We start from the raw sequence: 15,632 nt of genomic DNA, 5'->3' as shown, positions 1-15,632 counted from the left end.
ACACTGTATTTAATTACAACGAGGTCCTTTAGATAGGTTGTTTTTAAATACGTATTATGGTGATAGTGTGACACATTAGAGAGTCCGGTTGAATTACCCTTGCTCTTGCATTAGGTCTCTTGTTTCTTCAGCTCGGAGTTGAACCGAACCGATACATGGAAGACAACTTTCCTGGGTTTAAGCCAGTACTGAGTAATTTAGTCTAGTTTATAATCGTCTTCAAATTGTATAACGCGGTCGGGAATTGAACCAACGACCCGCCGCCTCAGGAACGAATTTCCTAGCACTGAACAGCTATTAGAGCGGATAGCCCGCTGAATATTGTTTGCCATCATTTCTATGTAAGAATTATGTTTACCAACGGTTGAAGGAATTATCAGTGAATAATGGAATTATAGAGGATAGATGAAATGCCGCCTTGGCATTAGCTTCTATAACAAACGAGGGAATACTTTTGTAATCAGGCTGTCAGGTTGAAGGACGGTGGGAGGACTGTTACGAGGTGATCCGCCCCAACATGGATGATCACGTGCTCACGTTCAACGACAACCACATACTCCTGGCATGTCTAGGAGCCAATAATCAGGCAGCGGTGGAACAGTGATGACGTCAATACTGGATTGGGTAGCGTCAGTATGGCCTACAAGGTCTGGTATGGATTTTTTAATTAATACTGAGTGGCATCATACGTTCAACTTATTAGCTGAGCACGAATAGCTCGCGATGAGCCGGTGAGCCAATGTGATCGGTCTACGTCCGGTGTCCGGTGTCCGTTGTCCGGCGTCAGCAAATGCTTATAAACTTAATCTTCTCCATGTACGTCTGGAATAGGATATCTTTGAAAATCTTCTTGTCTGAAACCGTTAGACGCAGACACTTGATAGTTTGTATGATTTATCAGAAGAATGTATGAGTTGTTCAGATGATAGTTAATTGATATGTTTGTTTGGTATTAATCCAAAATTGCATTACCACAAACCATTGTTGTTCTGATGAAAAAACACAGGATAAAATGTTTCAATCAGGTGGCCAGGGCGATTAAGGGCCATCATGGCCCTCCTGTATAAAAGTCTTATGCACCATACATGTTCATGTTGTCGATTCCGCTCCTTTAAGTTACCTGTTCCAGTTGTCGATTTTTGTATGACGGTTTTAAACAGCAAATGTATGAAAGGAACGACTATGTGATCAAAGCATACTGAATAGAAAAAGTATACAAACATGTTCACACCAGTTTACATACATTCCCCAGTAGCAGCACGGGCGACCAGACGAATATTACCAAGGAATTCGGGCTTGTCATCTGTAAGGCGTTTGAGGCGAACAGGGCCGGAGACTGCGCCCAGGCGATAGAGCTAATGTACCCGGTTAGATACCTGATATGGAAGATAGGCGGCAGTCTAGCGCAGGTGGGCGAATTCTTCAGTGTTTCAGAACAAAGTGGCGAAAGGTGGATGAAACAGATTGTTTTGCAGAAAAAAAATATCAGTCTGATTCTAGTAAAAGACTAAAAAATGTTGAAACTTTTAACATTTCGTAGGCAACTGAACGCATATTAAACGCTTATATATGATCAAATGTTTCCTAAACATTTTTTATCCTTTTTGTTTTTTTCATAAGTTAATGTTGACCTGATCTTCCCGAAATATACGTTCATGTTTGCCTTTATCTTGCAGCGGGATCTGTACAGTCTGTTCTTGATCAACGCGGCATTGAAATCCAACAAACCAGAACACCATCGCCTTGCCAAGTAACATAGTTCAAACATTCTCACAATGTACATTTCATATTCACATTGTTCATGCCTCTGTGTTAAATGTCTATATGCGAATACATTTTAAGTGATCAAAACCAGGCCGGATAACGTTAAAATATTCACTGCCTATCAGTTCGAGTATCTGGTTTATTCAGGACGCTAAGATTCAGTAAACATATCCATTAAAGAGTATTGTTGCCATAACAACAGCCTCAACTCATTGTCCACAGGTTCATGTTGATGGAGCAGAAGTTAGTAAAACCTTGATCGCCGATGAAGGACCGGCTTATGCATAGAGCGCTGGCTATCCACTCGGACTGAGGATGGCGCCACTCGCCGTAGCAACTGGTTGCCCCTAGCAACGCCTCGGGCTGGTGTCTATACGGTTACAAAGGCTACGATTGAATCGTTTGTGACAAACATTTTAATTTTATTCAGAGATATACATGTTATTCGTACTTCGAGGTGTTTTTATGGTTACAGTATGAACTTATTGCGACGTCTGCTCGAATTAAAACAACACACTACAAACAAAGGATGAAAGATATGCTCATCAGACACAATGAAGAACTTAGTAGTTATTTAAATTAATAACATGTTACCATTGCACATTATAATATATTCCATGTGTTTCTGGTCCGAAAAACCCGACTCGCGAGCACATGTAAAAGCCGGCAACGAGGTTTGCCAAGTTGACAGCCACGCTGTATGCACGAATTCCGGATTTTTTATCCGGACCGGCAACACATATTTTTTTTCTTGCATATTTTTATAATTTTATTTTTTGCAAAAAAATAAAATACTAAAAAAGATAAGTTATCGTGTACATTTCACTAAACAAAGCGTGTGTCGTTGTTTACTGGCGTCACGATGTGTTGTACTAAAGATAAACAAAATATTATGTTTACTAATTAGTGTAATTAACAATCGTTGCTCTCCGTTCAATTTTATGCTTATTTCTTTGTCTAAACGATATTGTTATGACTTGCCCTGCTTTTTTACATATCAATAAATATTAACATTAACACGTCATTCATTAGCGAAGATTGTTGTTTATCAATTTCACATTATATCTGTATACAGTGCAATGGCATTTCCCATCGAAATCGCGTTTGTTTGTTTGATACTTCTGTCCTGTCATAGGGCGCAATAATACTTATTGGCGGGGCATATTTACTACGGAACTATTTTTTTCAATGAAATCGTAGTAAATTATTGGCAACATGCATAACTGTAATATGCAGTAAAGCAGTTAAAACAAAACAAGCAACGATAATTTGATTAATTTTAATGTAGATGATTTCATGATGGTGACAGTTGAAGAAATATAAAATTACAATGAAGAAGACTTATTTAGGAATTTGGGATTGACATTTGGTAAAAAAAGCATCTGACAAAACAGGAAATCGAGGAAATGAAACAATAACATATTGTAGTGCACCCAGCAACGTCCAGAAGAAAGATATCAGTTTAACAAGTCTTTTCGCGTCCTCTGGCTTTCCTTCCGCGAAAGTTCATGTTACCCCACCCACCGCTACTGTCGTTTCCATAGAGACGTTTCAGCCTCATTGAATGTTTACTTCCAAACAAATGACAATGCACTTGCTGATTTGTCCAACACCGTATTCCAACATGATTCATACACCAACTGATTCTTCAACATAACGCTCAACATGTAAATTGACTGGAATTGCTCTCCAATTTGAAAGCTCGTGACTTAACAAACGCTAGTATCGGGTATTATCGCAAGATATAATGAGAACTTTGTAGGTGGCGATATTTTTGATGTTTGCTGGTTATTGTTATTTTTTTATAACTCGAGTTGTATTTTTCTAGTTGTAATTCAGTTATAATACGTATTTATAATATACTTGACCTTAAAAATATAGGAAAAAACATATAAATAAGGAACTATTTTATGTGTGCATTCATTGTCGTATAAAATTAGGTTACGATAGCTGTTCTAATTTACCCACCATTGAGAACAACGAGAGAAAGAAAACATACTAATTTCTCTTGAATAATCAATTTATTTTAGCAGAAATGTAGATTTAAATAAATGTAAATATAAATATTAAAATTCGACATTTTATTGGGGTATGGTATGCAATGGGGCTGTTCAAGTTTGCGCAAACTCATGTAATATACGATCTATAACGATACAATGATACTGGAATTATGTAATCTAAATGCTAGATATACCAACAAATCCAACGTATCATTCTTCTGTTTTATGTTGTCGGGGATATGGCAGTCTGTGACGTAAGTTCTAATACCGCATAAACGGCCACAATAACTACGAAAACCGTTTATCGTCAAATTCACCCGTGCCGACCCGCGCCAAGACGAACGTGGCATCTTTTTTTTCGAAAGAGGAAAGAGCATTTGCATTTTGCGTGAATATCTGAAAACCAGTGAAAAAAGATTGCTGACAAAAAGATCGGATCGCTGATTTTCATATTTTCGTTCGAAAATTAATGGCTTAAACCGTTACTAACATAAAACAATATGAGCTTCGTCGTTTATACAACACTGTTCATGTTGTTTTGATGTGACTAAGCAAATGTTTCTTATGGAAGGCCGGAGTTCACCTTTCCGGAGATCATAATTTTGCCTATATATTTCAATAGAAAAAATATTATCCCCGGGAATTAATTCTCCGGAGATCTTAATTACAATTATCTCCGGGATTTGCACACAAGAATCCCGGAGATCATAATTATAATTATCCCCGGAAAAAGAGTCAGAATTCCGGAGATCATAATAATAATCATCTCCGGGAATTGCAACCAAGAATTCCGGAGATCATAATTTTAATTATCCCCGGAAAAAGAGTCAGAAACCCGGAGATCATAATAATAATCATCAATAAGTGCAACCAAAATTTCCGGAGATCATAATTATTATCCCCGGGAATGAAAAGTCAAAAACCCGGAGATTATAATTATTAGATTTCCCCGGGAATGATTATGCCAAAGTATCGCGGCATTTAGCGAGATTGATTGTCTTTTTTAAAGTTCATAGCCGTGGGGACTAAGAGTGTGACAAAATGCGCGTGACAGAAGGTATGTGCATATTTTCATTGTTAAAGCTGTTTTGCATTGTAATATAGAATTGAAAGTGATAAACGTCATATATCTTTTAATCTTTATAAAAAATATGTAATACTCGTTTGTCTTTGGTTTGTGATTTTAAAATTAACGATACTGGAGATCTGATAAGACGATTACTAATTTAGGCAATAATAATTAGATCAATTAACAATTTAGGTTGTTGTGAAACGACCGTTATTGAAGACGGTCTTGACAGCGCTCACGCCTGTTGGTATTCATTTTGAAGCTTTCACCCAAAACCCTTATCATTTTTTAACCAAGACAGAATCCAAACTTCCCATCAAAGATTTAACATGTATATACTCGAGACCATAATCATTCTCATTCATCAGAGGCATGATAATCAGGGGCGTAGTCAGCCTTTACTGAATGTTACGCACGGATGGGGGGTTGGAAGGGCGACTACACCTGTAGCCGAAGGTGCTCGGGGGGGGGGGGTCCCAGGGGACAACAATGAAAATGGAACTAACATGTTGAGCACTGATGTGTATTTGAAGTGATTTATAGGTTCGAGGCCGCTGACTTCGTAGTAACAAAGTGATTGGTTTAGCCACAGTAAGCTATCTAGTACAGAGAATCAATGTTTACTATAGCCTGTTCTTCCCTTTATAATATTTTGATATCAATATTTAGCTATGCCCTCGATTTTGATGCCATTTTTGCGATATATATATTTTTTTTCATTTCTCAAATTGATGTTACGTAAGTGCGTAACGCTGGCTACGCCCCTGATAATGATTATTCTAACGTATTCACTGGTGGATAAGAATGGACCAAACCAAACTTCATAATAACAACAAAGGACACTGAATTAACAGCTGATTACATATAAGCATAAAATATATAATACATAAGTAACATAATTATAATTCTTGGTAATGTTTTGTAGGTAATATATAATACTCGGTATACAGTATACCAAGAGTGAGCTATATATAATATTATTTAATAAAACTATTCGCAAATAAAAAATTGTAATCGATTAAATGATGCATCATGGCAATGTCCAATCAAGGAAGCTGTGTTCAACATCCTCCAACGAATTTGAACCAAGCAATAATTTATACTCAAAATTACGCTTAAGCCATGTGTAATACACAAAGTCAAGTGTAGTTACTTAGACTATTCAGAGCTTGAAGTAATTTTCATTAAAAACTGGATTAATTTACAGTAAACCGTGAGCACAGGGAATAAACTTTTACATGCAATACAAATTCTCGGCTTTCCTGTCATAATCAGATCTATTTGTGTCATTAGAGAAATATAGAAATCTCTACGTAAAATTTGCACAGAGTTATGCATGAGTCTGCTAACTTAATGTAGCCAAATGTATAAAGTTGTGCAAATGCACCTAATTCAAGAAAATGATGGCGTAACTCTAAACATTTGCGAGGTATGTAAAACTACATTGTTTAATTTGCCGCGTACATCATTATTACACGAGCTCCAACCTTGCATAGATCTGTTGCTGAAGCGGGTCAAAAGACAAATTCAAAATGTGTTGCACACTTATTTTTTAATTCCTTCTACCAAACTATGAATAAATTACATTTCTGGATCACTCCTGGTATGCACGGTATACTTAGTATTTATTTACTGTCACTGTAGTCTTCTGATAATTTACAGATATAAAGGAGCATATCCGACAATACCATCACTTGGGTTACAACTATAGGTTGATACACCATCTTCTAGAAACCAGACATGAGTGTACCATAAGGTAAGAATAATGTATTCTAGAAATTAATTGCTGAGTTAGCGAAGGTATACTGATAAAATGTAATCAGTAATTTCATCAAATTCACTTTTTTGCCAATTTGACAAACGCAGATTACATTTATGAATAAAAAGGCAATGAAATTCTTGAAAAAGAGACAAAATCTTGACAAGACTAAGTCTTTCACCTTATAATGTTTGTAAAAATAATTTTAAAAAATGTAAAATTGCCATTATCATAGCTATTTTGGCTACATTTTGTATTTTAAGTTGACTTTTTATCTAAATTTTCAAGGCACAGGCGGTGAATATAATTCCAAAATTATTATGTGGTCTGTCTATCCAGGCAGCACATAAACTTAAAGAGATTTGAGTCAATTATTTAATATGTCTGAAATTGTTTAACCTTGAAATTTGAAAAGAATGTTTAATCTGCTTAATGCACCAGTCAATTGTAACCACTGCCCCCATCCCCCCCCCAAGGTCCGGGGGATAGCCGGGGACATGGGCCGTGTATTTACCTTTCAGGTGGCCCCGCAGTGCCGGGTGAATGCGGTGGTTTTAACTTTGGGCAAAATATAGCGGTGGATTTGCCTTACCTAGTCTCCCTGGGGTGCGTGGGAATTTGGCGGGGTTTTGACCATCAGTCCGACCCCGGAGGGCGGAGATTTTACCCGGGGTTTGCTGGACCGAAAGTCAAAGTCCCGGCTATTCCCGGACCGGGGGGGGGGGGGGGCGTGATTACAATTGAATGACTGGTGCATAACTTGTATTGAGATGAAATTGTTAAACACTTATATTTTGATAACCATTTATATCAATTTTCACTATTTGTATGTACATAATACTTTGCATCAGATATTTATGTTACACTTTAAGATAATTTATGTCAAATGGTTAATAGCATTTAATTGTATTTTATGTAACGTGTTTGTAGTTTCAGTTATCTGCAAAGGAAGCTGATACCGTCTCTCGGGTTGCGGAGAAGAGGACAACTTGATGATAATGTGGTCAACATTATTAATCAAGCCACGGTAACACAAAACATAGTTAATTTGCTTATTGGATCAAATTGTCAAACACTGACTATGTTTAAAAACTCAACTTATAAGAATAATCTGGCATTTTAAAGGGATTTAGTTAACATATCAAATTAAAGGTGGATGCAACTTAGATGTAAGGATTAATGTTTGAGGAACATTATAAATAGAAGTAATGTGAGAAGCATATATAAGCATATATAACAGAAACAGAATTATGTATTGCAGCATTTGTTCCTTATCCGCTTTTCTTTTTTTTAATATTAATAATACAATTATATTTTTCAGAGTGAAATTAGTAATGGTGTTGCTGGGTCAGAGCAGCTACGAAGGACGTTGTCAGTAAAGCACAATATGAGAATAACAAGGTAATATAATTGTTCTCACACCTACTAAACACTCTCACTGTTTTTTTTCTATAGTACCTAAAGGTCTGACTATCCGACACATTCCCAAAGCAAAATATGTGATATTTGTCTCAATTTTAAGAAAAAAAATCCAAACCAAAATTAAAAAAATAAATAAAAAATGGCGAAAGTAGTGTTACATGTATTGGTTCAATCAACCTCCTAAAAACATTATGTGATGTAAAGTTTGGGGATACTTGAATTCAGAAATCATTGATTTTCATCACAATCAGAGATCAGTATTAAATATTATCCGCCATGAATTATTGCAATTGTGATGACTACACCACAAGGATTGATCTTTCAGCTTGTTTGGGTCTTTTTTAAGGGGAAATTGTTTTAAATAATTTCTTCATTCGTAGGAGACTAGAACACTTTTTATTTTTAACTGTTAAATTTCACAATTTGATGCAAATTTTCAGAAATGTCTAGTGTCTTTTTCCAAAAATGGGCAGAAAAGCCCTGGCTATATTTATATATATTATATTATAAGTTCTTAGAGTGGTAACCTTTTTCATCTATAGCACAAAAGTTAGAGCTAAGATATTTGTTACAAGGCATTTTCTAGTGGTCTTCATCCAGTTTTCTTTAAATAGTGACATGGGGGTCAAAACTTGCTCTTTTTTTGATTTTACTGCATAAAAACTTCACATTCATTGATGACTGGAAGAACATATTACTCAGGTGAGTGGAACAGAGTCATCTTGGTCCAATGGCTACATTAAATGTTAAATTGGTTTAAAGTTGTAATGATGTAAACTATTTAGTATACTGTAGTTTAAACAGGTCACAGACATTAACGACCATGGGCATTAGCTACCAGACATAACAGACATTGGTGACATTACAGACCATATTTCAGGACATTACAGACCATGTATTAAACTATATTATCTATACAAACTATTCTGGTGAAGGTCACATTTTAAGCTATTAAGGCACTGCACTACACCCTGGGTAGAACACTATTGTTTGATTGATTTTGATATATGTCTGTTTAGTTTAACATTCACTTTTCTATGTTGGGCGATTTGCAGGTATTCTTGATATACTTTTCAGGGAACTAAGCAGAGAACTAGTTCGAATAATTGACCCAGAGGGAGTGGAAAGACGAAAACGCCATAGACTGAGACGCCGCCAATACATTTCGAGGGTAAGCTAATAAAATGCAAATTCCAAAAGATTTAAGGAATTTTGAACATAAGCAGTTTCAATGAGAACATTCCAATTATTGAAACATTTTTTTACCCATTTAAAGCTTACCTGTCAGAGCACTTAATGCTTGAGGTAAAATATTATGATCAGTAATTGATAACATTAAATTTATGCACAAAATTATATTATATATTTAAAACTAATTTTGTAAGACTTTTTATTTAGTTTCACCAATAATCATTTGTCATCAAACTTTTTACTCAATAAGTCACGGAGCCCATCAACACGCCAACATCTTTAAGGAAACTTATTACACTTAAGGTCATGCCATATTTTTGAAGACATGCTTGATGGGCGACCCTGTTTGATGTGATGAATGCTTATGATTATGATAAAGTTTCATTTAGATATTCCAATAAAGGATCAGAAATACTTGTATTTATTTTGAATGTGTCAAAATTGTTCTTAGTCCATGAAATATTGAGATGAAACATATTTCTGTTGCAGGGCCCAAACTATGTATGGCATTTGGGTATGTTCAAGTATTTTAGTTCTTGTTTTTTTAAATAGAAAAAACTAAATTTGTCAAACCATCTGTTATGTATGTAAATATATTAAGAAAGGTGGTTCCAGTAAGCAAAAGTACTTTTACAGCATTAAACACAAAATAAATGCACATAATTAGTATTGTTTTGCCTTAAAAAGGTTGTAAATTTCTAGCAAATCATTGAGACGAATTCAGTTTTTCTGACGTCAGTTTGTCTTTCCGTTCATTTGTTCTCTGGCGGAACATAAAATAGTAAGGGAATGGCCAAGAAATCATCTGTTTTCATACAATCCAGTAACTGTTCATGTCTGTTGTGTCATGTGTTATTTCTTATTTTAAGAAATAATGGCAATAACACATTTCATATCAATATATATATGACCAATTGAGAGAGTTTGTTGGTTCTATTTTTTTAAAACATGCCATTTGAAGTAAATAATTGTGTATGTTTTTTAATTCTGTTTCAGATGGATATGACAAGCTTGCTCCCTATGGGATCTATATACATGGATGCATAGATGGGTAATTGTTATTTTTCATTTTTAGCTCGACTATTCGCAGAATAAGGAGAGCTATACTACTCACCCAAGCATCAGCGTCGGCTTCAGTGTCACCCCTTGGTTAATCACCCCTTGGTTAAGGTTTTGCGTGCAAGCACACATATGTTAATAACTCTGCAACTACTTGAGGTCTTGCATTGAGACTTTATACAATGGTATTAAACCACACAACCTAATTGAATAATCAAGTAAGATAACTGTCTGTCTTTTGCAAATAATGGCCCTTTATTATTGCACTTAAAAATTCTGGTTAAAATTTTGCATGTAACCACATTAAATTTTATGTTATTATCTCCGTACATCATGTATTGCATTGAAATCTAATCAAACAGTGATCCATGCATGTTTCACCAAAACTTTTCAATCCTTACACTGAAAGCGGCAGAATAGTCGAGCGTGACAGCTCTTGTTATGTCCAGAATTAAAACTCTTTTTTTAAAACAACACAGCTATTACAAAAACTTTACAAAAAAATGAACATGAGGTCGTAAATGACTTGAATCAGTTCATTAAAAAAGAGAATTAATATTTGTAGTTTGTAGTTGTAAAAAAACAAAACAAGTCTCAATTCTACGATACTATTTATATAAATACTGCTATTTAAGATTTAAGCTATTGAACATACTTCATGCATTTACTTGCAATTTGCATTTGAAATTTCTGCAGTGTGATGAGTTTTGATAATATTGTTGTATATATCAAATAACACCTATCATGAAATCAATTAGTTTCAGCAGGAAGGTGATGTGGTTAAAGGCAGGAATTACAAACAAAAGACCAGAAGTTATTGCATCATACTTCATAGAAGCAGTCAACCAAGAAGGTGGTAAGTACACATATTTGTATAGTATCTTGTTGATGGTTTGATACATTTTGTATATAATAACAGGAGAAAAATGTCTGTGTTATTGTGTGAATCAATACAATTATTGTCCTGATGTTCTGAGTGGATTAAATATGTCAATCTAATGTTTAATTCGAAGGGTTCCCTCTAAGAGTCCGAGGTGACAGAGGCACTGAAAATGGAGCAGTGGCAGCAGTTCAAAGAGCTCTTAGGGACAGTGAACGAGCTTTTTTATATGGACGATCCACATCTAATCAGGTATTGAATTTTGATTTAAAACAGTATCAACAATTTAAAAGCCCTGTACTGGACTGGAGAGGACTTTTGGTTTTCCTCCAGTCTGTCCGACCATCCAGTCAATCAGTCATCCATCCTCAATTTAAGACTGTATCAAACCAACCTACAAGTTATCATCATCATTAAACTCTGTGATGATTGCAGATCTGTTAACTCTACATGAATTTTAGCATAATTGTGCCCATTTGGATTTTAGACTGTTTGTTTAACTTTTGCATGATCATTTTGGAAAATTTTACTAATTTCTCTGATACTTGGTAGAATCTTGTTTAAGCATAGTTTGATCTTATTTTAACTTTTGAATTATATGTTACAGCGCATTGAGAGATGGTGGGGTTACTTGAGAAATGCACGGGCAGACTACTGGATGAATGAAATCAAGGTTGGTATCATAATAATTTACAAGGATTAATATTCCTTGCCTATAATGCTCATGTAGGAAAACACTCAAGTTAAAAAAAATATTTTTTTAAAGGTATGTGAATACTGAAACTTTAAAAAGTAATACTAAAACCTAAATTCCAAAATCAAAATCTACCAGTTATCCTGAAATAAAATAATATTTCTATTTACTATTTCAGCTGTTGGAGAGGGACAATAGATTGGAAAGGGCAGATCCTATACAAAGGTAGGTAAAACATATCAACATACCAGTGAATTATCTATGGTTAAACATGATAATCACTGAAAGATTTGATAATGCTGTTTTCACTCGAGCGCTGTACAAGATGTGATGAAAAAAAACATAAAAAAATGTCCTTGTTTTTCAGTCACAGCACCTCTTAATAATCATAGTTAAAGTCAAATCTTAAGATATTGATTCAGTTCATACTTTTCAGATTATGCCTGCAATATGCACTCCTGCCATTTATTGGAAGGCAGCTGGATGAAATTAAGCATCTCTGGAACACCCATTCTATTCGCAATCAAAGAGTGGGGGATACACTTCCTGGCATTCCGGACATTCTGCATACACAAGTAGAATTATATGGTAAACTTTTTATATGTTTGTATGTTTAAAAAAAAGTTAAAGATTTTACCATAAAACACTTGGATGCTTTGATAGGTAAATTGAAATTTAATTTTATTGCGCAAATAGTTTTCCCTTGGTAAGTACAAGAAAGATCTCGACTTAATCCTCGTCAGGTTTTGCTCTAATCTGCTTAAGCCTTGGTTTGGGGCCAAGATATAGGATTGGTAAGGAAATTCAGAAACAAATATTTAAGGCCAGAGTACATAATAGAAGTCGCTTTTGTATCTGAGTTAAGATATTTTAATGAGAAAAAAAATAGCCTTATTATTATGAACTATTTTAAAATCAAGATAGCCTTTTTGAGCGTTTGTGTGTATACTGGGGTAATGATAAAGAATGCTTGTTGTTTTTAGATCAACTATTCTAAGAATAAGGAGAGCTATCCTAGTCGCCTGAGCGTCGGCGTAACCTCTTATGTTAAAGTTTGCGTACCACCTCAAATAAGTCCATATGGCTTTGAAACTTTGCACGCTTTTTCACCATCATGCCCCTAACCTGTCACAGAAGGGGGTAACTCTATCAAGCATTTTAACAAAATTATGCCCCTTTTATCACTTAGAAATGACCTGAAAACTTTTCCAATTCAATTTATGTAAATATCTCAGCACATCATGTATTGCACTGAAATCTAATCTAACAGTGATCCATGCATGTATCACCAAAACCTGTCAATCCATACACCGAAAAGCGGTGGAATAGTCGAGCGCGCTGTCTCTGTGACAGCTCTTGTTTAAATTTACCATTGTTTTGCATAATTGGCAACGCAGTTTGACTTTGCAAGTGATAATTTTATTTTGCAGGTGTGGAAGATTACAAAAACGCCTGCTCGATGCAAGAAATGCAATATCTGCACCAGGAATATGAAAATGATTTTTTAAATTTAGATGGAGAATTTTTAGAGATAGTGGAGCAGGTCAGAGAAATAAACAATCTACCAGATCCAGTACAAATTTCCCACTTTCAGGAGGCCAAAGATCTCTATGTACAGCTGTCTTCTTACATAAATAACTTGTAATGTTTTTTCTTTAGAAAAAACTGTACCTTGTTCATTATTTTATATCTGTGTCTTGGTAATTGTTGAAGTATTTTGTATGAAATCATATACATGTATCTTCGAAATATATTTAAATATATATATATACCTACCAAGAAACTGTTGACTTGCTAATGACAATTGATAAAAAGCTTGTGTACTTTTAGGTTTCAAATTCAGTTTTCATTTTTAATCACCTACACAAAGGAAGCTGGGTCATCATCCTTATGGTGAAAATTTATGCAAATGTATTTGTTTAAATATACATTATTTGGTAAAATCAATTTTCATTGCTTAAATTGATCCATTCCCGTGTTACCAGAGAGGCGTTAAGGTGGCCGCCCACTTTTGAGCAAATGCTGAAGGATGATTAAATATATGTTGGAAAAAAATTGTTATGTTACATGTGGCCAAATTTAAAGTAAAACTTAGATGACATGAAGAAAGATCTTAAATAAAATTGGTGAAGTGAGAGTAGCAAAATAGCTCTATCTTAATCATAAACTTAAATTATTTCCTAGAGGCATCTTACTGACTTAGAATACATCCACATTGGCTGACACATTGAACATACAAAATCTGATGCAGAGATTGTTTATCAGGTGAGTTCCAGGACCTTTGAACAGATGCGTAGGTTGAAAATCAGCCTAGAACTTGCCTATCTGCACTTTGATATGCTGAGAATATAGATTGTTTTCCTCCAACAATGGCTATTGCTGAGGTGTGACCCAGTTTTCTATCACGTGGCCCAGATTTAAATATGTCAAAGAGTTCATCGAGGAAAACATTTTGATTAAGTTTCATGAATAATTGGCCATGTATAATGCCTTAAGTGTGTTCCAAAGATTTTTCTAAGATTTAACTTAGTGATCTTTCTGACCCCATGTGACCCACTTTTACAAGTGACAAGGTTTGATCATGAGGAACATTCTGACCAATTTTGATCATTTTCTTATCAATACCTACCAAAATATGATTCCAGATGGACAGAATGACAGTAAACGCCAAAACAATATTCCCATCCCAAAACCTTTCAATTCTGTGGGATTATAAACCTTGACTTCCAATTGATTTTGACGTCATAGTTAAGAAACATATATTACATGGGTAAAACACCTTTCCATGGTGCTCATTTAATCTGTGCAGTATGAATTGAATAAATGACTGAATAAATGTTGCAACTAATGGAATGACAGACACGTGTAAAGTATGAGCAAGAGTTGTGGAGGGTGTATGTTATTCTTCAGTATTTAAACCTGCACTCTTACGGAATGAACGTTTTGACAACTTATAGCCAATTTTTGCAAAAATCCATGGAAACCAGTAATACAAGACTGCTGACCAAGAAATGAATCACAGATTTAATATTCAAAGCTGCACTCTCACAGATTTAATGTTTTGACACTTTTTTTCTTTTTTTTTGTCTTAAAAAAAGTTTTACGAAAATCCATTGAAACTAATTATATAAGACTGCTGACAAAAAATGGGTTGTTTTTTTATATTGAAGTTCAAGAAATGTTTTTTAATCCATTTTTCTTAAACCCTTTGTAACGGTATAAGCCATAAAACATAATTTTTTGAATGGAAATATGAAAATCTGTGATATGATCTTTTGTAAGCAATCTCTTATAATTGGTTTGCAGATATTCATGCAAAAACGTGCTCTTTCCATGAATTTTTTTTTTAAAGTAAAAATGGTAAATCTGTGAGAGTGCAGCTTTAAGTTCAGAAATTGATGTTTTATGCTGTTTTCTTGAACCATAAGTAAGTTTAATCAATACGACATTGAAAATTTTGAATGGAAATATGAAAATCTGTGATCCTATTTTTTGTCAGCAATATTTATCATTGATTTGCAGATATTTACACAAAACGTTACTATCTCCAATTGAAAGAAATAGTTGTAAAAATGGTATATCTGTGAGAGTGCAGCTTTAATATGATAAACAAGAATATTGAATCTGACCCTGACAGCAAGGTTCCAGAAAATGTAATTTACATATGTTGGGTCATTTTTTCTCAGTCAAGCCAGTGATTTAAAGTTCAATAGTGTGGTAAGAAGACAACCCAGAATATGCGGATAATTTCATGATCTCACTGTTATTCTTATAACAAACACTTCATTGACCTC

The 15,632-nt window shown here is 34.6% G+C and overlaps 1 protein-coding gene across 3 annotated transcripts; it reads left to right on the top strand.

Moving 5' to 3' along the window:
- The first annotated feature begins 5,952 nt into the window (after positions 1-5,952).
- On the top strand, positions 5,953-13,701 carry LOC128206898 (uncharacterized). Of its 3 annotated transcripts, none has more exons than XM_052909632.1 (13): positions 5,953-6,046; positions 6,496-6,589; positions 7,523-7,619; positions 7,914-7,993; positions 9,092-9,185; positions 9,695-9,719; positions 10,202-10,256; positions 11,023-11,120; positions 11,278-11,396; positions 11,752-11,817; positions 12,017-12,063; positions 12,275-12,426; positions 13,269-13,701. In XM_052909632.1, the coding sequence occupies exons 4-13, from the start codon at positions 7,980-7,982 to the stop codon at positions 13,481-13,483; spliced, it is 885 nt and encodes a 294-aa protein (XP_052765592.1). In that variant the 5' UTR covers positions 5,953-6,046; positions 6,496-6,589; positions 7,523-7,619; positions 7,914-7,979; the 3' UTR covers positions 13,484-13,701. The 3 variants fall into 3 exon arrangements, with proteins under 3 accessions (XP_052765592.1, XP_052765590.1, XP_052765591.1); XM_052909630.1 differs by lacking the exon at positions 5,953-6,046 and adding an exon at positions 6,126-6,262; XM_052909631.1 differs by lacking the exon at positions 5,953-6,046 and having other exon boundaries at positions 6,284-6,589.
- The last annotated feature ends 1,931 nt before the right edge of the window (positions 13,702-15,632 follow it).

Source organism: Mya arenaria, chromosome 10 (assembly GCF_026914265.1).
Source record: "Mya arenaria isolate MELC-2E11 chromosome 10, ASM2691426v1".
Classification (NCBI taxonomy): domain Eukaryota; kingdom Metazoa; phylum Mollusca; class Bivalvia; order Myida; family Myidae; genus Mya; species Mya arenaria.
This window is presented reverse-complemented; position numbering and strand designations above follow the sequence as displayed.

What these genes read in the sequence shown, in the direction of transcription:
- LOC128206898 (XM_052909632.1), top strand. An exon ending in ATACATGGATGCATAGATGG is followed by an intron (nt 10,257 to 11,022) that starts GTAATTGTTATT and finishes GAAATCAATTAG; the next exon opens with TTTCAGCAGGAAGGTGATGT. An exon ending in TACACAAGTAGAATTATATG is followed by an intron (nt 12,427 to 13,268) that starts GTAAACTTTTTA and finishes TTTATTTTGCAG; the next exon opens with GTGTGGAAGATTACAAAAAC.